At 45.3% G+C, this 14236-nt stretch overlaps 1 protein-coding gene across 1 annotated transcript in view; it reads right to left on the reverse strand.

Moving 5' to 3' along the window:
* DMTN (dematin actin binding protein) overlaps positions 1–14236 on the reverse strand; it is a 51292-nt gene that overhangs the window by 20750 nt on the left and 16306 nt on the right. The window contains exons 3-5 of the mRNA XM_018566212.1: positions 8521–8571; positions 4406–4464; positions 2375–2449 (exon numbers count right to left, since the gene is read on the reverse strand). Coding sequence (XP_018421714.1) covers positions 2375–2449; positions 4406–4423 — 93 coding nt within the window. The 5' untranslated portion in view covers positions 4424–4464; positions 8521–8571. The remainder of the gene's footprint in view (positions 1–2374; positions 2450–4405; positions 4465–8520; positions 8572–14236) is intronic.

Here is a 14236-nt window from a genome sequence, read left to right on the forward strand (position 1 = left end):
CGCTCTCTGCACTGCTCTCCTCACTGACATGACGCGCTGCCCCGCTCTCTGCACTGCTCTCCTCACTGACATGACGCGCTGCCCCGCTCTCTGCACTGCTCTCCTCACTGACATGACGCGCTGCCCCGCTCTCTGCACTGCTCTCCTCACTGACATGACGCGCTGCCCCGCTCTCTGCACTGCTCTCCTCACTGACATGACGCGCTGCCCCGCTCTCTGCACTGCTCTCCTCACTGACATGACGCGCTGCCCCGCTCTCTGCACTGCTCTCCTCACTGACATGACGCGCTGCCCCGCTCTCTGCACTGCTCTCCTCACTGACATGACGCGCTGCCCCGCTCTCTGTACTGACACACCACGCTGCTCTGCTCTCCTCACTGACACGCCACACTGCCCCGCTCTCTGCACTGCTCTCCTCACTGACACGCAACACTGCCCAGCTCTCCTCCTCTTCGGCCCTGGATTGGGAGGGGGACTGCCCAGGAGACTGCCGGTGGCTGCGGCCCAGTTGCTAACAGTCCACGGACCAGTAGCAGTCCCCGCCCCGGTGGTTAGCGATCCCTGTAGCAGGTACTTTACTCCACTACATAGCTAAGCTTGGTGTCATCTGCAAACACTGAAATAGAACACTAAATTTTGGGATACACCACTAGCAACCTTACACCATTCAGAGTATGAATCATTGATCACCACTCACTGAATTCGCTCTTTAATCCAGTTTTCTATCCATTTACAGACTGAATTTTCTAAGCCTATAAACCTTACCTCACATATTAGCTGTCTCTGGGGAACCGTGTCAAATGCATTTGCAAAGTCCAAGTATACTATATCCACAGCCACTCCTTTGTCTAGGCTTTTGCTTACTTCCTTATAAAAAGAAAGTAGATTTTTGGCAGCTTCAAAAAAGACATTCTAAGGGGCTTTATATAGCATTTGGAGCTACATTTGAACTTTGATAAAACATACATATTATATTTCAACATTAAAAACAAAACCCAGTCTGTATTAAAAACATAATACAAGTAACAAACCCTCATGGACCCTGTATATGACATCACTGGGATTTGCAGTAAATCACTGCTGTCGGAGTACTGATAGGATTGAACTATGGTCTTAAACTTCCTCAACGCTTTTTGCCTCTTCCAGGCTTCCTCATGGAGGTAGATTTCAGAGACAAATCATGTTGTACCACCAAAGTAAAACATCAAGCATTCCGATGCTGCGAAACATCAAATCCCATCTTCATCAGAGGCAGCCAAGTGAATAACCGAGCCGAAGTGAATGAGCCAAACAATGTTCACTACGGCTCAGTACGGCTGATTTCAGCAGTACATCGGTTGAAATAAGCTGTACTTTGGCTGCACTTCGGTCACCCGAACATGTTCAGCATGTACGGCTGAGCCGAAGTGCAGAAGGTCTTCGACTCAGCCGATCCAACATCTGGATCGGCTGAGCCTAAGCTCAGGTAGCTCCCTCGCTGCCGTTCCCCCCTATTCACATAGGGGCCGAATGGCAGTGAGTGAATAGCCGAATGCTGCCGAGCGCTATTCGGCTCGGCTATTCTGCTTGGTACCTCCGTGGTACCGACCAGAATAGAAAATCAATGAAAAAAGTTTTTTTTTAAAGTTGAAAAAAAAAAAAGATTTAAAAAATGTAAATAAATGTTAAATCTAAAAAAAGAAAAATAAAGATTTTTTTTTAAAATACAAAATTGGGCGCAGCTTGCAGTGACAGCTGGCGCCCCCCAACTGTTTCCTATTGGACGGCAACTGGTAGAGTCTTCTAGCAGGTCCCAGCCAATGAATAACAACTGGGTGGAGCCAGCCGGCTTCGCCCAGTTGCCATTGTTTAATGACAGTTCAACGTCCCCATTTAATTTGGGGACGCTGATCTGTCATTACAACTGGGCGGAGCGGCTGCCTCCGTCTAGCGGTCATTTGCGAGGCGTCGGCTGGCCATTCGCCCCGCTCAGTCAAGCCGAAGCATATGCCTTCGGCAGCCGTACGGGCTATACTGAAAAGCCCGTGCCGCAGCCCTTCGGTTCGACTGAACCGAAGGGCTCCCGCAACCAAAGCTAGCCGAACCATCAGCCTGACGCTACGGCTGATCCTTCGGCTAGCTTTGTGAATAGACCCCCTGGTCTTCAAGTGGTTAATAGAGTCTTCCTGAAAACTTGGAATTACAGAAGACAATCATTCCTTCAAGATTAGAGAGCACAGGGCACAGGGGTCATTTGTGCAGAAGGGTCTGTTGTGATCACAGTTTTCATTGATTTTACAACAGAAGTTCATGTATAATCATGGCAAGCATTAGGCAAATGTTACTTTCTTAATATCTATTATTGTGGGAAGACCAAAGCCAACAGATGACTCACAGTGATGGTAGAGGGGGAGCCCGGTACACTGGGCCCTCTGGAGGAAGTGACACTGCCAGGAGACGTAAGGGGGGTCTGCAAATAGAGAGAACAATACTGATATACATACATACATACATAATTAGACACTAGTTACTAAACACAATGGGATCCATTTATGAAATGCAAATTAAAATGATTATTGTGTCTGTGGCAAGCAGTCATATCCCTGCTGTCATTTTTCTAATGGTACCAATAGTAATTAGAAGGACTTGATCTGGCCTGGAGGATCTGATCTTTTTCTGCCAGAGCCTCTGCAGACTTTGGTGGCCTAGGCTGATTTTGGGATTTTTTGGATTGGTAGCAAGGCCTCGTTTTTTTGCTGATTGCCGATGTTTCCCTGTGGTAAGCCTGAAGGAGCCTCAAGAACCTTCCCCTGTACGGCTCAGTCACCGAGCACTGATTTTTAGAGGCAGAGGACAGAGATGGGACAAGGTCCTTTAGCACCCAAGGCGAAAAGGCCAATGTACGCCCCTCACCCATAAGCTGTGAACTACATCAGCACCACAGGTTGCAGGTCCTGTCCATTTTGGGTACCCCTCCTGATGAAGCTTCCAAGGATGTAACCTTTCCTGCCTACCCATTGACAGGGCCCTGGCCAATGGGACTGTCACATGTGTCCCATACCTAGAAGTAATGGGTTTTCAGGGGGCAGGGGCAGCAGGGTATTGCGAACAAGTTAAGTTGGTGCCCCATATGAAGTTGTCTGCATTCCCCTGCTGCCCCAGCCCCCCAAAAAAAACCTATGGTGCCTGCTACTAGAATAGAGCATTACAAGGTATTTTAACATGGATCCTGACCCTAACAACATTCTACCCCACTCTAACACTACCCCCTACCCTACATTTAAAGAAGAATTCTGGGCAAATTACAAATTAACCCTTGCAGTGGGGCTACCCCTGCACTGCAAGGGCTAAGTTCTCATTTTGGTCTAGGGTCTATAATAAAAAAAGATATACTCACCCGATCTTCAATCCGGCCTTGTTGTTAGACCGGTCCTCTTAGCCTCTTCTTCCCCAGAAGTGGTCTAAGCCCCACTGACGTCCTCACGTTTGATACAAGTTAATTGACTTGCATTGGACCTGAGGATGCCAAGGGACATACCACATATCTTTGTGGAGGGGGGAAGAGAGGCTGTGGGAACAGGTCAAGCAGCCAGGCCCCACTGCAAGGGTTAATTTGTAATTTGACCAGAGTTCTTCTTTAAAATAAGGCTTAACTAATCCCTAAAATATAAAATAGCACGTGCCCCAGGTTAGTAAACTAAACTGTAACCCTTACCCTAGCCCAAAACCCTTAACCCTAATCTTAATGTAACTCCTGATACTTGCCTGCTCTTGTCTCATAAGGCACCAAAATCCTCGGCATGAACTTGGTCTCCTGCCCCGGGATCCACCTGTACCCAGATGTCACCATGAAAAAACACTTATTTAAACAAGTGGTAAATTCATGGAGCATGACACATAGGGGTCTATTTCTAAACAATTCATAAGTCATTTGTCCTGTGAATTTCTGTGAACGTTCGTTCTGTATAAATAGAAGCAAAACTGAACATTCTCTGTATATTTTCTTTCCAGGTAGAATGTAATGTAATACTGCCTGATGGCCACTAGATGGAGTGGAGGAGCATAAGAAAAGGGTATTTATTTCCAATGCTTTCCTTTGTGCCATCTAGTGGCCATAATGTGGTATTACATTACATTTGACTTGAAAAGAAAATATACTAAGAATGTTAGGGGTCTATTCACGAAGCTGCCGAAGGATCTGGCTGCAGCTTCAGCCGATCCTTCGGGTAGCTTCGGCCCCAGGACCCCAGTGTTCGGCTCACTTCACTTCAGATCGGTCATAGACCCCTTAGTTTTTGACTCAATTTGCACAGAAATATACGGAGATGAGCACGGCAAAAGGCTCTGCAAATTGTTTATAAACGGAACCTATGAACTGTCAGTGTTGGTACACTACCCTCCCCATTCCACCTTTCCTGTACCTCACCTTTGGAACCTTTTCCATTCAGCTTTTGTGTGCCAATGTCCTGTGTGTATACCGGAGATCTACAAAAGAAACATAAGGGATAAGTTTAACAAATATATTTTGTTTACTGCTAATATGGTGTATGGCTGGTCATAGATGACAAGGTAGCTACCCAAGAATGATGAACAGGAAGACAACTGTCTAGTCTTGAGCAAGCCATTGGTGTACCTGGTTCTGCCACGGATCCCAACTGTCACTGACAATGGTGCATTCTTGATACAATGATTCTGAAAGTGACACTACACTCAGGAGTTAAATCTGAAAAATACATTCCAGGACCTTAACTATGAACAAAAATGTATCTTATTTGTGTATCACTCGGCTGTAGATCCTCAAATCATCTCTGAATTGATGCCGACACTGTCCTTCCTTCTGGAGGGGGGCTACTTTTGTTCCCCATGGTCCCTGTGTGTGTTGTAAAGTATGTGCATTGCCTGTCCCTTGCGCGCCCTGTAGAGGTGCCGGAAGCCAGAATGTGATTTCATTCTGGTCCAGCACCTCTACAGGACACTTGAGGGAGCTGCAAGCTATACATGTATGGATGAAGCTCCATCTTGGCCAAAGCTCCAGCGCACCGCACCTCAAGCTGACACTCGGTGCCAGGCAGCATATTCTGAATGTCTGCTCAGAGAACTGACAGTGCTGCACTAGGGGGACGCTGAGGAGCCTCTCACCTAGAAAAGTGGAATGCACGCGGCGACCGACTGAAAACTTTTGGGTCACGACCCACCAGTTGAGAACCAAGGGTTTAAAACATCCCCATAGCACAACACCTGCATGAAAAGCCTGCAATGGCAGCAGCCATTTCCCAACTCGTATGCTGCATACCTTCTCTAGTGCAATTATTTTATAGCAGTTTCACTGCTATACAACGAGTATTGGGCACATGAGTCAGAATCTTCTATGGCAGTCTAATCATTGTGTTGGGCTTTATGATTTCATCCCTATAAAGACCAAGAACACTAATTACATCTTAGCTGTTCTGTCACCGCAGTCTAATTTCTATGCATTTCTTTGATCCTTCCCAGCTGTCAAACCCACTTGCTGTCTAAACACACCATTATGTTGCCAGGCTGAGGGTATATTAGTGGCACTTTTCTGCCAGGCCCCTGATGTGTCACAGCTGCAAAACAGTCTTTGCTTCCTAACCACCGAAATGGCTGGAGGGAAACGGGATAAGGCAAGGTCCCTCAGAAGACCTTATTCATATTTGCTAAGGCTGAACAACCAACTCACCGATGTCAGACGAAGCAAGAGCTGTGTCTGTTGGGGAGAGCTCACATAGAGTGATAACATCAAATCCTTCAGACATTGTCACCTTTTTCTTTTATTTATGAACAGGTTTGATAAGGGATTGGAAAAATGTGTAGGCAAACAAGACACCCCCATTATCAAAAAGCTCCCACTGCCAACATGGCTCATAGAATGAGCAATGATCTGCAGCAATTTAAAGTTGACCTTCACCCATAAAAATAGCATTCTCTCCCCCTGTAAAATTTTATTTTATTTTCATTGCATTCAATGAATCCTGAATCCTTGTCTAGACAAGGATGATGTATCCTGCCACCCGTAGCCTCCTGGTAAGTCTACATTACACATCCCAAGGGGCAGTTTGTGAGATGTCATCATGGGCATATACTCCGCAGGTCTCAGAACCAGGTTTCTGGCAAAATTAAAAACTGGCAGAGACTCACTGCGTGTGTGTGCATGGGCAGGGGGGATCCGTTGCATGTTCTATAGACCTGGCAGAAACCAGCGGCATGTCTGCGTATGCGCGGGAGATCCAGTTTGAGTTTTTGTCAGCTCAAGCCAGATCTCATCGAGCGGTGGAAGAACTTCACTTGCAAAGAAGGCAATGCTGGACTCCATGGGCTAGTTTTTTTCTCCAGATTTTACTTGTTCTTTTATTGCAGTTGACACTTCAAATATCCCTCTAAAAGCTTTCAAGTTGTGTTGAAGTGCTGCTGTTCCAGGCTAGGAGAGGACATTTTGATGATATTGCAGTAATCTTAGCAGATGTGCATATATTGACAATCTCCAGTCAGTTCTCTGCAGGACCAAAATAATGAACAGAACAATGCCAGCTGTAGAGTATAGAAAGTAGGACAGTGCTGCTACCTGTAGAATAAGTCAAGCAGTACGGGAGTCATCTGTCTTTTCTGAATGAGTGTTATACAGTTTACGGAGACTGGAATCCAGCAAGAAGTCCACAGACCTGTCTATTGGTGTGATGATAACTGGAATCGTAGAAGACCTATTGCAGTAGTGGCCCACTTTCGTGCTGGGAGAGGCCATCGGATGACACGTCCCATTATATAAGGTGAAGCAGCACATATTTGGTTGATGGTAAATCCTGGAATGGCCACCGATGCAAGAGCTTGCCAGACAAATGTATCTATCACTGGCACTGTGACATCCTTGGTTCTTCCTCGGCTGCCTTTGTTCAGCTCTGCCGCTTTATCTGCGGTAACGTAGGCTGTGGAGACACCATAGGTAGACCAAACTAATGCTTTAGGCACCAGGGCACGAAATGATTCCCCAACTTCATTAGCAATACCCAGGTACTTAACCCACGTGTCCCTGTAGAGGTCTGGCGAAGAGTCAGTACTCGGGCTAGTTTGGACAGACGGATAGACAGAAAAGGTTAAGAGTGTTGTCCAAGACAGGAGAACTGTTGCATTCAGTTTTGGGTTGCAAAGGCTGGCCTGGGGTTCAGTACTATCCATTAAGAGGCATTGGTTATCACTTATATGAGCAATTACCCATCAGGCCTGCCCTTGGAAACCAGCTTATAATTTTGATTTTGGTTACAAACTTCTTTGGATTTGGTGATGCCACTTGTAGGACTGAGGGAATAGGGTAACATTAGGTCTGCCACCTGGAGGTCTTATGATTGGATGGTGCTTTCACACCCACTTTTCTGTTATTGGTAGTCATTGTGATGGTGAATTGAGGATATTTAATGCTTGGAAAAGGGTCACCATTGACCTGAAAACTCATTAGTTCATCAGAGAGTGCTGTTTTGTCAAACTGTTCATGTTTGAAGTCCTCAATATACAGGTGAAACTCGAATAATTAGAATATCATGCAAAAGTAATGGCAGTAATTGCTGCAAAAGGTGCCCAAACCAAGTACTGAGTACATATGCATGCTTGTACTTTTCAGAGGTCCGATATTGTTCTATGTACAATCCTTGTTTTATTGATTGCATGTAATATTCTATTTTTTTGAGATTGTGGATTTGGGGTTCTTGGGGTTTTCATGAGCTGTAAGCCATAATCATCACAATGATGACAAATCACTGCTTGAACTATCTTGCTTTGCATGTAATGAGTCTATCTCATATATTAGTTTCACCTTTTAAGTTGCATTAGTGAAATAAATGAACTTTGCACAATATTCTAATTATTCGAGTTTCACCTGTAGAGCATTAAAGAAGAAACTTTATGAAGACGGGAATTTGACGTTCCGTGTGCCAATTCTCATAGTTGCTGGACTGTTTTGCTCTGGAGATGCCTGGTGGGCTGAAATTGCATAGGGCATTACCTCATGGCCATTCCTGTCATGAGGTAAGGTGAGACTCTTCACTGTGGCTGTGTCCTCTAGGGAGGTTCTTACCTCACCCTATTAATGCTGATAAAATAGTGCAGGAACGGGTAATCTGAATCCCTACTGCTGCCTCAAATGTCTATGGAAGTAGATCATATGACTGCTTTTATCAAAGTTTGGGTCTCAGTACTTGGGTGGGACTTTGCAGTTGCAATTAAAAAATAATCAAATAAAAAATATCACAGCATTTGTTATAATAATAATATTAATAATAATGTTCCAGTGATTGTTTTCTATCAGTGTGCAGTCATTGTATAATTGTTAATATTTGTCTTCAAGTTCTTTTCAGACACCATTGCTTGAACCTTTTAGACTTATCGAGTAATATGAGTTACAAAATCAGGTAAAGACCTGGCTTCCCAATGCTCAGATCAGAAAGCCAAACCTACGTAGACAAGGTCAGGTACTAGGGAGGTTTTATGGCTAGGAATACAATGACTTTGAACATACTGCTATGCAGTTCTTACCAGTCTGTGCGTTTCTCCGCATCACGTGACTCCCTCGGTTCTGCTCCGGCTCTGAAGGAAGAAAAAAAAAAAATCAGAACATTAATAAATAATCCAAATAATAAAGTGACCCTTTCATATTCTAAATGCTGGCTATGCTCTGCCACTTTCTATCACAAAGCCCCACCCTGATATTTGATAGTCCAATGAAGGAGCCACCACTGGCCCCTGAGGTTCTGAAACTGGACTGTATGACTTAGTGGTAGTAGGGAATAGGGCTTAGTGTCTGTGTGGAGAGAAGTCAATATGTATATGACATGGGCCTGGAATTCAGGGCTCTACTGGACCATAATTTGCTTTGAGGAATATCACAGGTACTTGCAAACACCACAAGGAGCAACACCATGCCAAAAACCTGAGAAAAGCCAGCACCATGCTTATATTCCATCGTTACCACCCTTGCACCATGTTTGCAACACTACAGGTCCTCTTTCTATGCAGTTTGAAAATGAAAAGTGACAGCTGCTCTTTCTGACTTTTTTACTGCCACAGGCTCTGATGCTTTCATCCAAATGCTGCCATCACTATCTAGTGAGACACTGACTTAGAACAAGTATACAGGACAGGAATTCAGACTTTTCAGATTTCATTGGCTGCATTCATTTTACCTGGTCTGTGGCCCACTAGGTAATAAAGACAGAATGCATATGACAGCCCTGGAGGGGGTGACACCAAAAGAAGTCAGTCGTTTTGCTGTCACCCCTGCAATGGTGTCACCCGGGTGTGGGCCGCACCCCCCTTGTGACGCCACTGTCTGGCACCAAGCCGTCAGCAGCAGATCCTTTATTGGAAGTTGTGAGGTGAGGTCTCCATGGATCGGACTTGTTTTTTCCAGCACATCCCACACATGCCCCATTGGATGGAGATCTGGAGAATTTGGAGGCCAAGTCATCACCTCAAACTCGTTTTTGTGTCCCTCAGACTAATCTGGAACCATTTTTGCAGTGTGGCAGGGTGCATTATCCTGCTGAAAAGCGGCCACCGTCATCAGGGAATACTGTTTCCATGAAGTGGTGTACTTGGTCAGTAACAATGTTTAGGTCGGTGGTACGTGTCAAAGTAACATCCACACGAATGGCATGACCTAGGGTTTCCCAGCAGAACATTGCCCAAAGCATATCGCTGCTGGCTTGGCAACCTGTCAGGCCCCGTTCACAGATAGCGAATTGTCGCCCGATTTCCGCCGCGATATCGCGCATTTTTGCCGCGCGATATCGCGAGAAGTCGCCGGCCAATGTTATTCAATGGAGCTGTCTTAACTCCATGTCGCGCGTCGCGGTCGCGCGTCGCTTCTACCGGACCCTTTTTTCGGCGGATTTTGCGCGATTTTCCTTTTTTTCTATGGAGCCCGACGGGGAAGGTCGCGCTACCGTCGCTGGATCGTCGCTGGAACGCCCCCCGAAAGTCGCGCTATCCCGGCCGTGCGGATCCGCTGCAAAAGGTATGTCGCTAGGTGTGAATGGGGTCTCAGTGGTCATAATGTTATGGCTGATCGGGGTCTATACTCCAAAGTTTAATTCAGACAGGGTCAGGAGTACACAATAGTACTTCTAAATGTTATATTGAACTTTAAATAAAATCTAATTTTGCTAAAAGGAATATGTTGCCTATTATATTAAGGTAACAAACAAATATTCGTTGCGAATACCACAGAAAACCATATACAGATATTATTACTAAAGCTGAATCTTCTAGACCCGAATGCCATTCGAGAGCTCCTGAATGCCATTCAGGTCTGGGAGCCTCAGCTTTAGTAATATATGTATATGGCTCACCACGATCGCTAAAATAAGTGAAAATTCCCTTGCAGACTGAGCATGCTCTAAATCCTTGGTTCTCAACTTGTGGGTCGTGACCCAAAAGTGGGTTGCGACCCCATTTTCAGTGGGTGGCCGCGTGCTTTCCACTTTTCTATGTGAGAGGCTCCTCCCCCCAGCGTAGCAATATCAGTTCTTGTGCTGAGCAGCCATTCATAATATGTTGCCCGGTGCCAAGTGTCAGCTTGAGGTGGGGTGGGGTGGGCTGGAGCTATGGCTGCGAAGGAGCTTCATCCATACATGCATTGCTTATACAGCTCCCTCATGTGACCTGTAGAGGTGTCTGGACCAGAGTGACGTCACATTCTGGCTCCTAGCACCTCTACAGGGCGCACAAGGCAGTTTTACAAGCAATGCATGTATGGATGGAGCTCCATCAGAGCACAGCAGCCCAGCACTGGACCCCAAGCTGAGGATCGCCCGCACCAGAACGCACGATACCGCAATGCCTTGCATTCCAGTGCAGTGCGACTTGGGTCTTAATGTCCAAGGACAAATGTGGGTCCTGAGGTTACACAGGTTGAGAACCAAGGCTCTAAATGAACCCCAGAATCTTCGGGCAATCTCCCCCAGCGGGTATGGAGGGTTTTAGAAATATGCGCAGTAGCAATAGATGTACTGACGTTAGGGGTCTGCTTTAGGTCAAATGACAATAACCAACAGGAGCTTTGAAAACATCTAATGTTATAACATGGAACATAATAAAGTTAGGGAACTCTGATGTAAAGCATTGGGTTTAGAATGTCTGAACTTGCATGTTATAGAACAATTCTCATTTCCCGACAATGCCTTTGTATTTTTCTGCTTTTCGTTAATAACAGGCTAATAGCTCCTCACATGATTACTTCAAACAAAATGCTTGTGATCATATCTGAGCATATATGTACAGAAACATATTAGTAATTGCCATTTCCCTTCACTGATAGATAGGCTTCCGCATAACAGATCTTATACATTTAATGACCTATAATGGCTGATTATGCTTTGGAAGTTGTTTTGTCATTGTTGCAGCATCCCCTTCTCTAACTATGCAAATAGATGAATTTATCCAGGTCAGGCATATGTGGCTTATAGAAAAACTCCATTCAACTGCCTCAAAATATAACCACAACGTAAATTCGGGAACATGTGTATTGCTTTTAACTCTTCCATGATGGAGCTCATTTGCTTTTGTAACTGGATGTGAATGGGGCCAACAAGTCAGGGAACACTAGATACAACAGATAATGGAGTTGGCAATGGGTAAAGGTGACAGGGGGTGGTTGTTGGTTAGGAATGGTTAGACAGAGTAGAGTAGGTAGTCTTGTAACATGTGGGTTTTAGGGGATTGTTTCAATGTAGGAGCAAGTTTGTTAGCATGGGTAAGAAAATTCTAGAGCTGCAGCTAACGATTATTTTCATAATCGATTAGTTAGCCGATTATTAAGTTCGATTAATCGATTAATCGGATTTTAAAAAAAAGTCTCCAGTGATGGACTACTAGTTTGTAATTCCAGAGCATAAGGGCAATTCTTTAGGAAACTTACAGGTTTATTCACAAAACTGCCGAAGGCAGCCGAGTGAATAGCCGAGCCGAAGTGAACAGAGCAATCGACGTTCGGCTATTCACTCCGGCTCAGTATGGCTGATTTCAGCCGTACATCGGATGAAATCAGCCATACATCGGCTGCCTTCTGTAACGTCATGGCTGGCTCCTCCAAGTTGTTATTGTTTAATGACAGATCAGCGTCCCCAGGTCATTTGGGGACGCTGATCTGTCATAACAACTGGGCGGAGCAAGCCGTGAGATCACAGCTGCCTCCGCCCAGCTGTCATTTGCGGAGCGAACGGCCGACCTTTGGCAGGCCGTTCTCCACACTTTGGCTGTCACTGTCACAGTCGAGCCGAAGCATATGCCTTTGGCTTGGTTGAGCCCCTTGGCTGCCTTCGGCTGCTGTACGGGCTGTTGTGAATAGCCCATACAACAGCCCTTCGGGGAAAAAGTAGCCCCCTCCAGAAGGAAGGACAGTGTCAGTACCAATTCAGAGATGATTGGAGAATCTACAGCCGAGTGATACACAAATAAGATACATTGTTGTTCATAGTTAAGGTACTGAAATTTATTTTTAAACTTTAACGCCTGAGTTTATCTTGTAAAGATTCACATTTTTACAAATGCCCATTTATGATTGGCTCTTCTTTACAAAGTTGACAAGGTCTTGGGCAGTGAACACAGTAGTAGGAGTTGGGTGTTGGGATGAGCGGAGAATCAGAAGGTTGTACAATACTTTCTTGGCTATGTTCCGAGTGCAGTGAAAATGGTATAGCTTTGATTTATAGTTGAGGAAATCCCTGTTTATGTTAGATTTTCTCCACTTTCGTTCAGCAGTGTGCGTAGCTCTTCATTGTGATCGAATCTGAGTTGTGTGCCAAGGCATGGGCTTAGTAGTGTAAAGAAAGTGAATTTGGGAGGAGCAACCATGGTCAGAGCTGTACATTTGGAATCGGAGCTCATTAACAAATGATCAATACGAATCTCAAGTATTGTTGGTAGCCAAAAAATCCAAAACTTCAGCTCAGAATGAAAGTATGACCTTTTACAATGTATGCACAATTAAATCTACATAAGACTGAAAAAAAAACTTTTCTTTTTCAACATTCTTTTAAATGGTGATGGAAAGTAAAATGATTGCAGAGGTTAGAAAGTTTCGGTGAGGAGTGACAGGTGCCGGACGTATATTGAGCTGTTCAGAGCCATTACAGGGGACTTCAGCACCTGCGTTACTGTCTGACCTCTTCTACACTTTCCATGTGTAAGCCTTTCTCTCCTCTTCCCTCTCCAACACACTCACTTCCCTTCTCATTGCCCAGACTTTGCAGGACAACCTCCACTTCCTCTCCCACTGTATAGGACAATGCAGTCAATGAGATCACTGACAAGGGGGGAACATAAGTATATAAACAAGCTGTAGAGAAAATAGGAAGTTTGCAGAATGCCATCAGCATACCTAGCAATTTTCTGACGTAGGAAAGAGAAACACATTTTAAAACCAAAATTTTTCTCAGATGACACATTTAGGGTTGCCACCTTTTCTTCTAGCGAAACCCGAACACTCTAGCGACGCACAGACATTTTTTGGGGAGCATAAGTCGTAGCTTATTCATATGTACATAGCGCCGCCCATTCATATGTAAATATCACAGTTGAGACTGTTTTCAGTGGGGGGCCAGTAGCCCCTATCTTAATTTTGGTTGTCCCTGTCTGCCTGACATCTTGTGTCCGGGTTTCTGATGCCATGAAACCCGAACACAGCATTCAAAACCCGAACTGTGAATCCTGGACAGGTGGCAACCCTAGACACATTGTTGCCACAACATAAACTATAGGCTGAGACATAGAGCAGAGACTGAACCCTCTGCACTGAGCCACAGAGCAGAGACTGAGCCTTGAACACCAAAACAGAGAGCAGAGACCAAGCCCTGTACACTGAGACACCGAGCAGAGACTGAGCCTTGTACACCAAGATAGAGAGCAAAGACCGAGCCCTGTACACTGAGACACCGAGCAGATAATGTGCCCAATTGCTGACAAACGGGGCAGAGACTGAACCTTTTACACTGAGGCAGAGCAGAGACTGGGCCTTGTACACCAAGACACAGAGCAGAGACTTAGCCATGTACACTGAGACACAGAGCAGAGACTTAATCGTGTACACTGAGGCAGAGCAGAGACTAAGCCCTGTACACTGAGACACAGAGCAGATACAATGAGTATACAGAGCAGAAACTGAGCCTTGTAAACCAAAACACAGAGCAAAGACTAAGCCCGTTCAATGGTATACTGAGCCCATACAATGTTATACAGAGCAGAGACTGAGCCC

Source organism: Nanorana parkeri, unplaced genomic scaffold, assembly GCF_000935625.1.
Source record: "Nanorana parkeri isolate BGI_ZX_2015 unplaced genomic scaffold, ASM93562v1 scaffold924, whole genome shotgun sequence".
Classification (NCBI taxonomy): Eukaryota; Metazoa; Chordata; class Amphibia; order Anura; family Dicroglossidae; genus Nanorana; species Nanorana parkeri.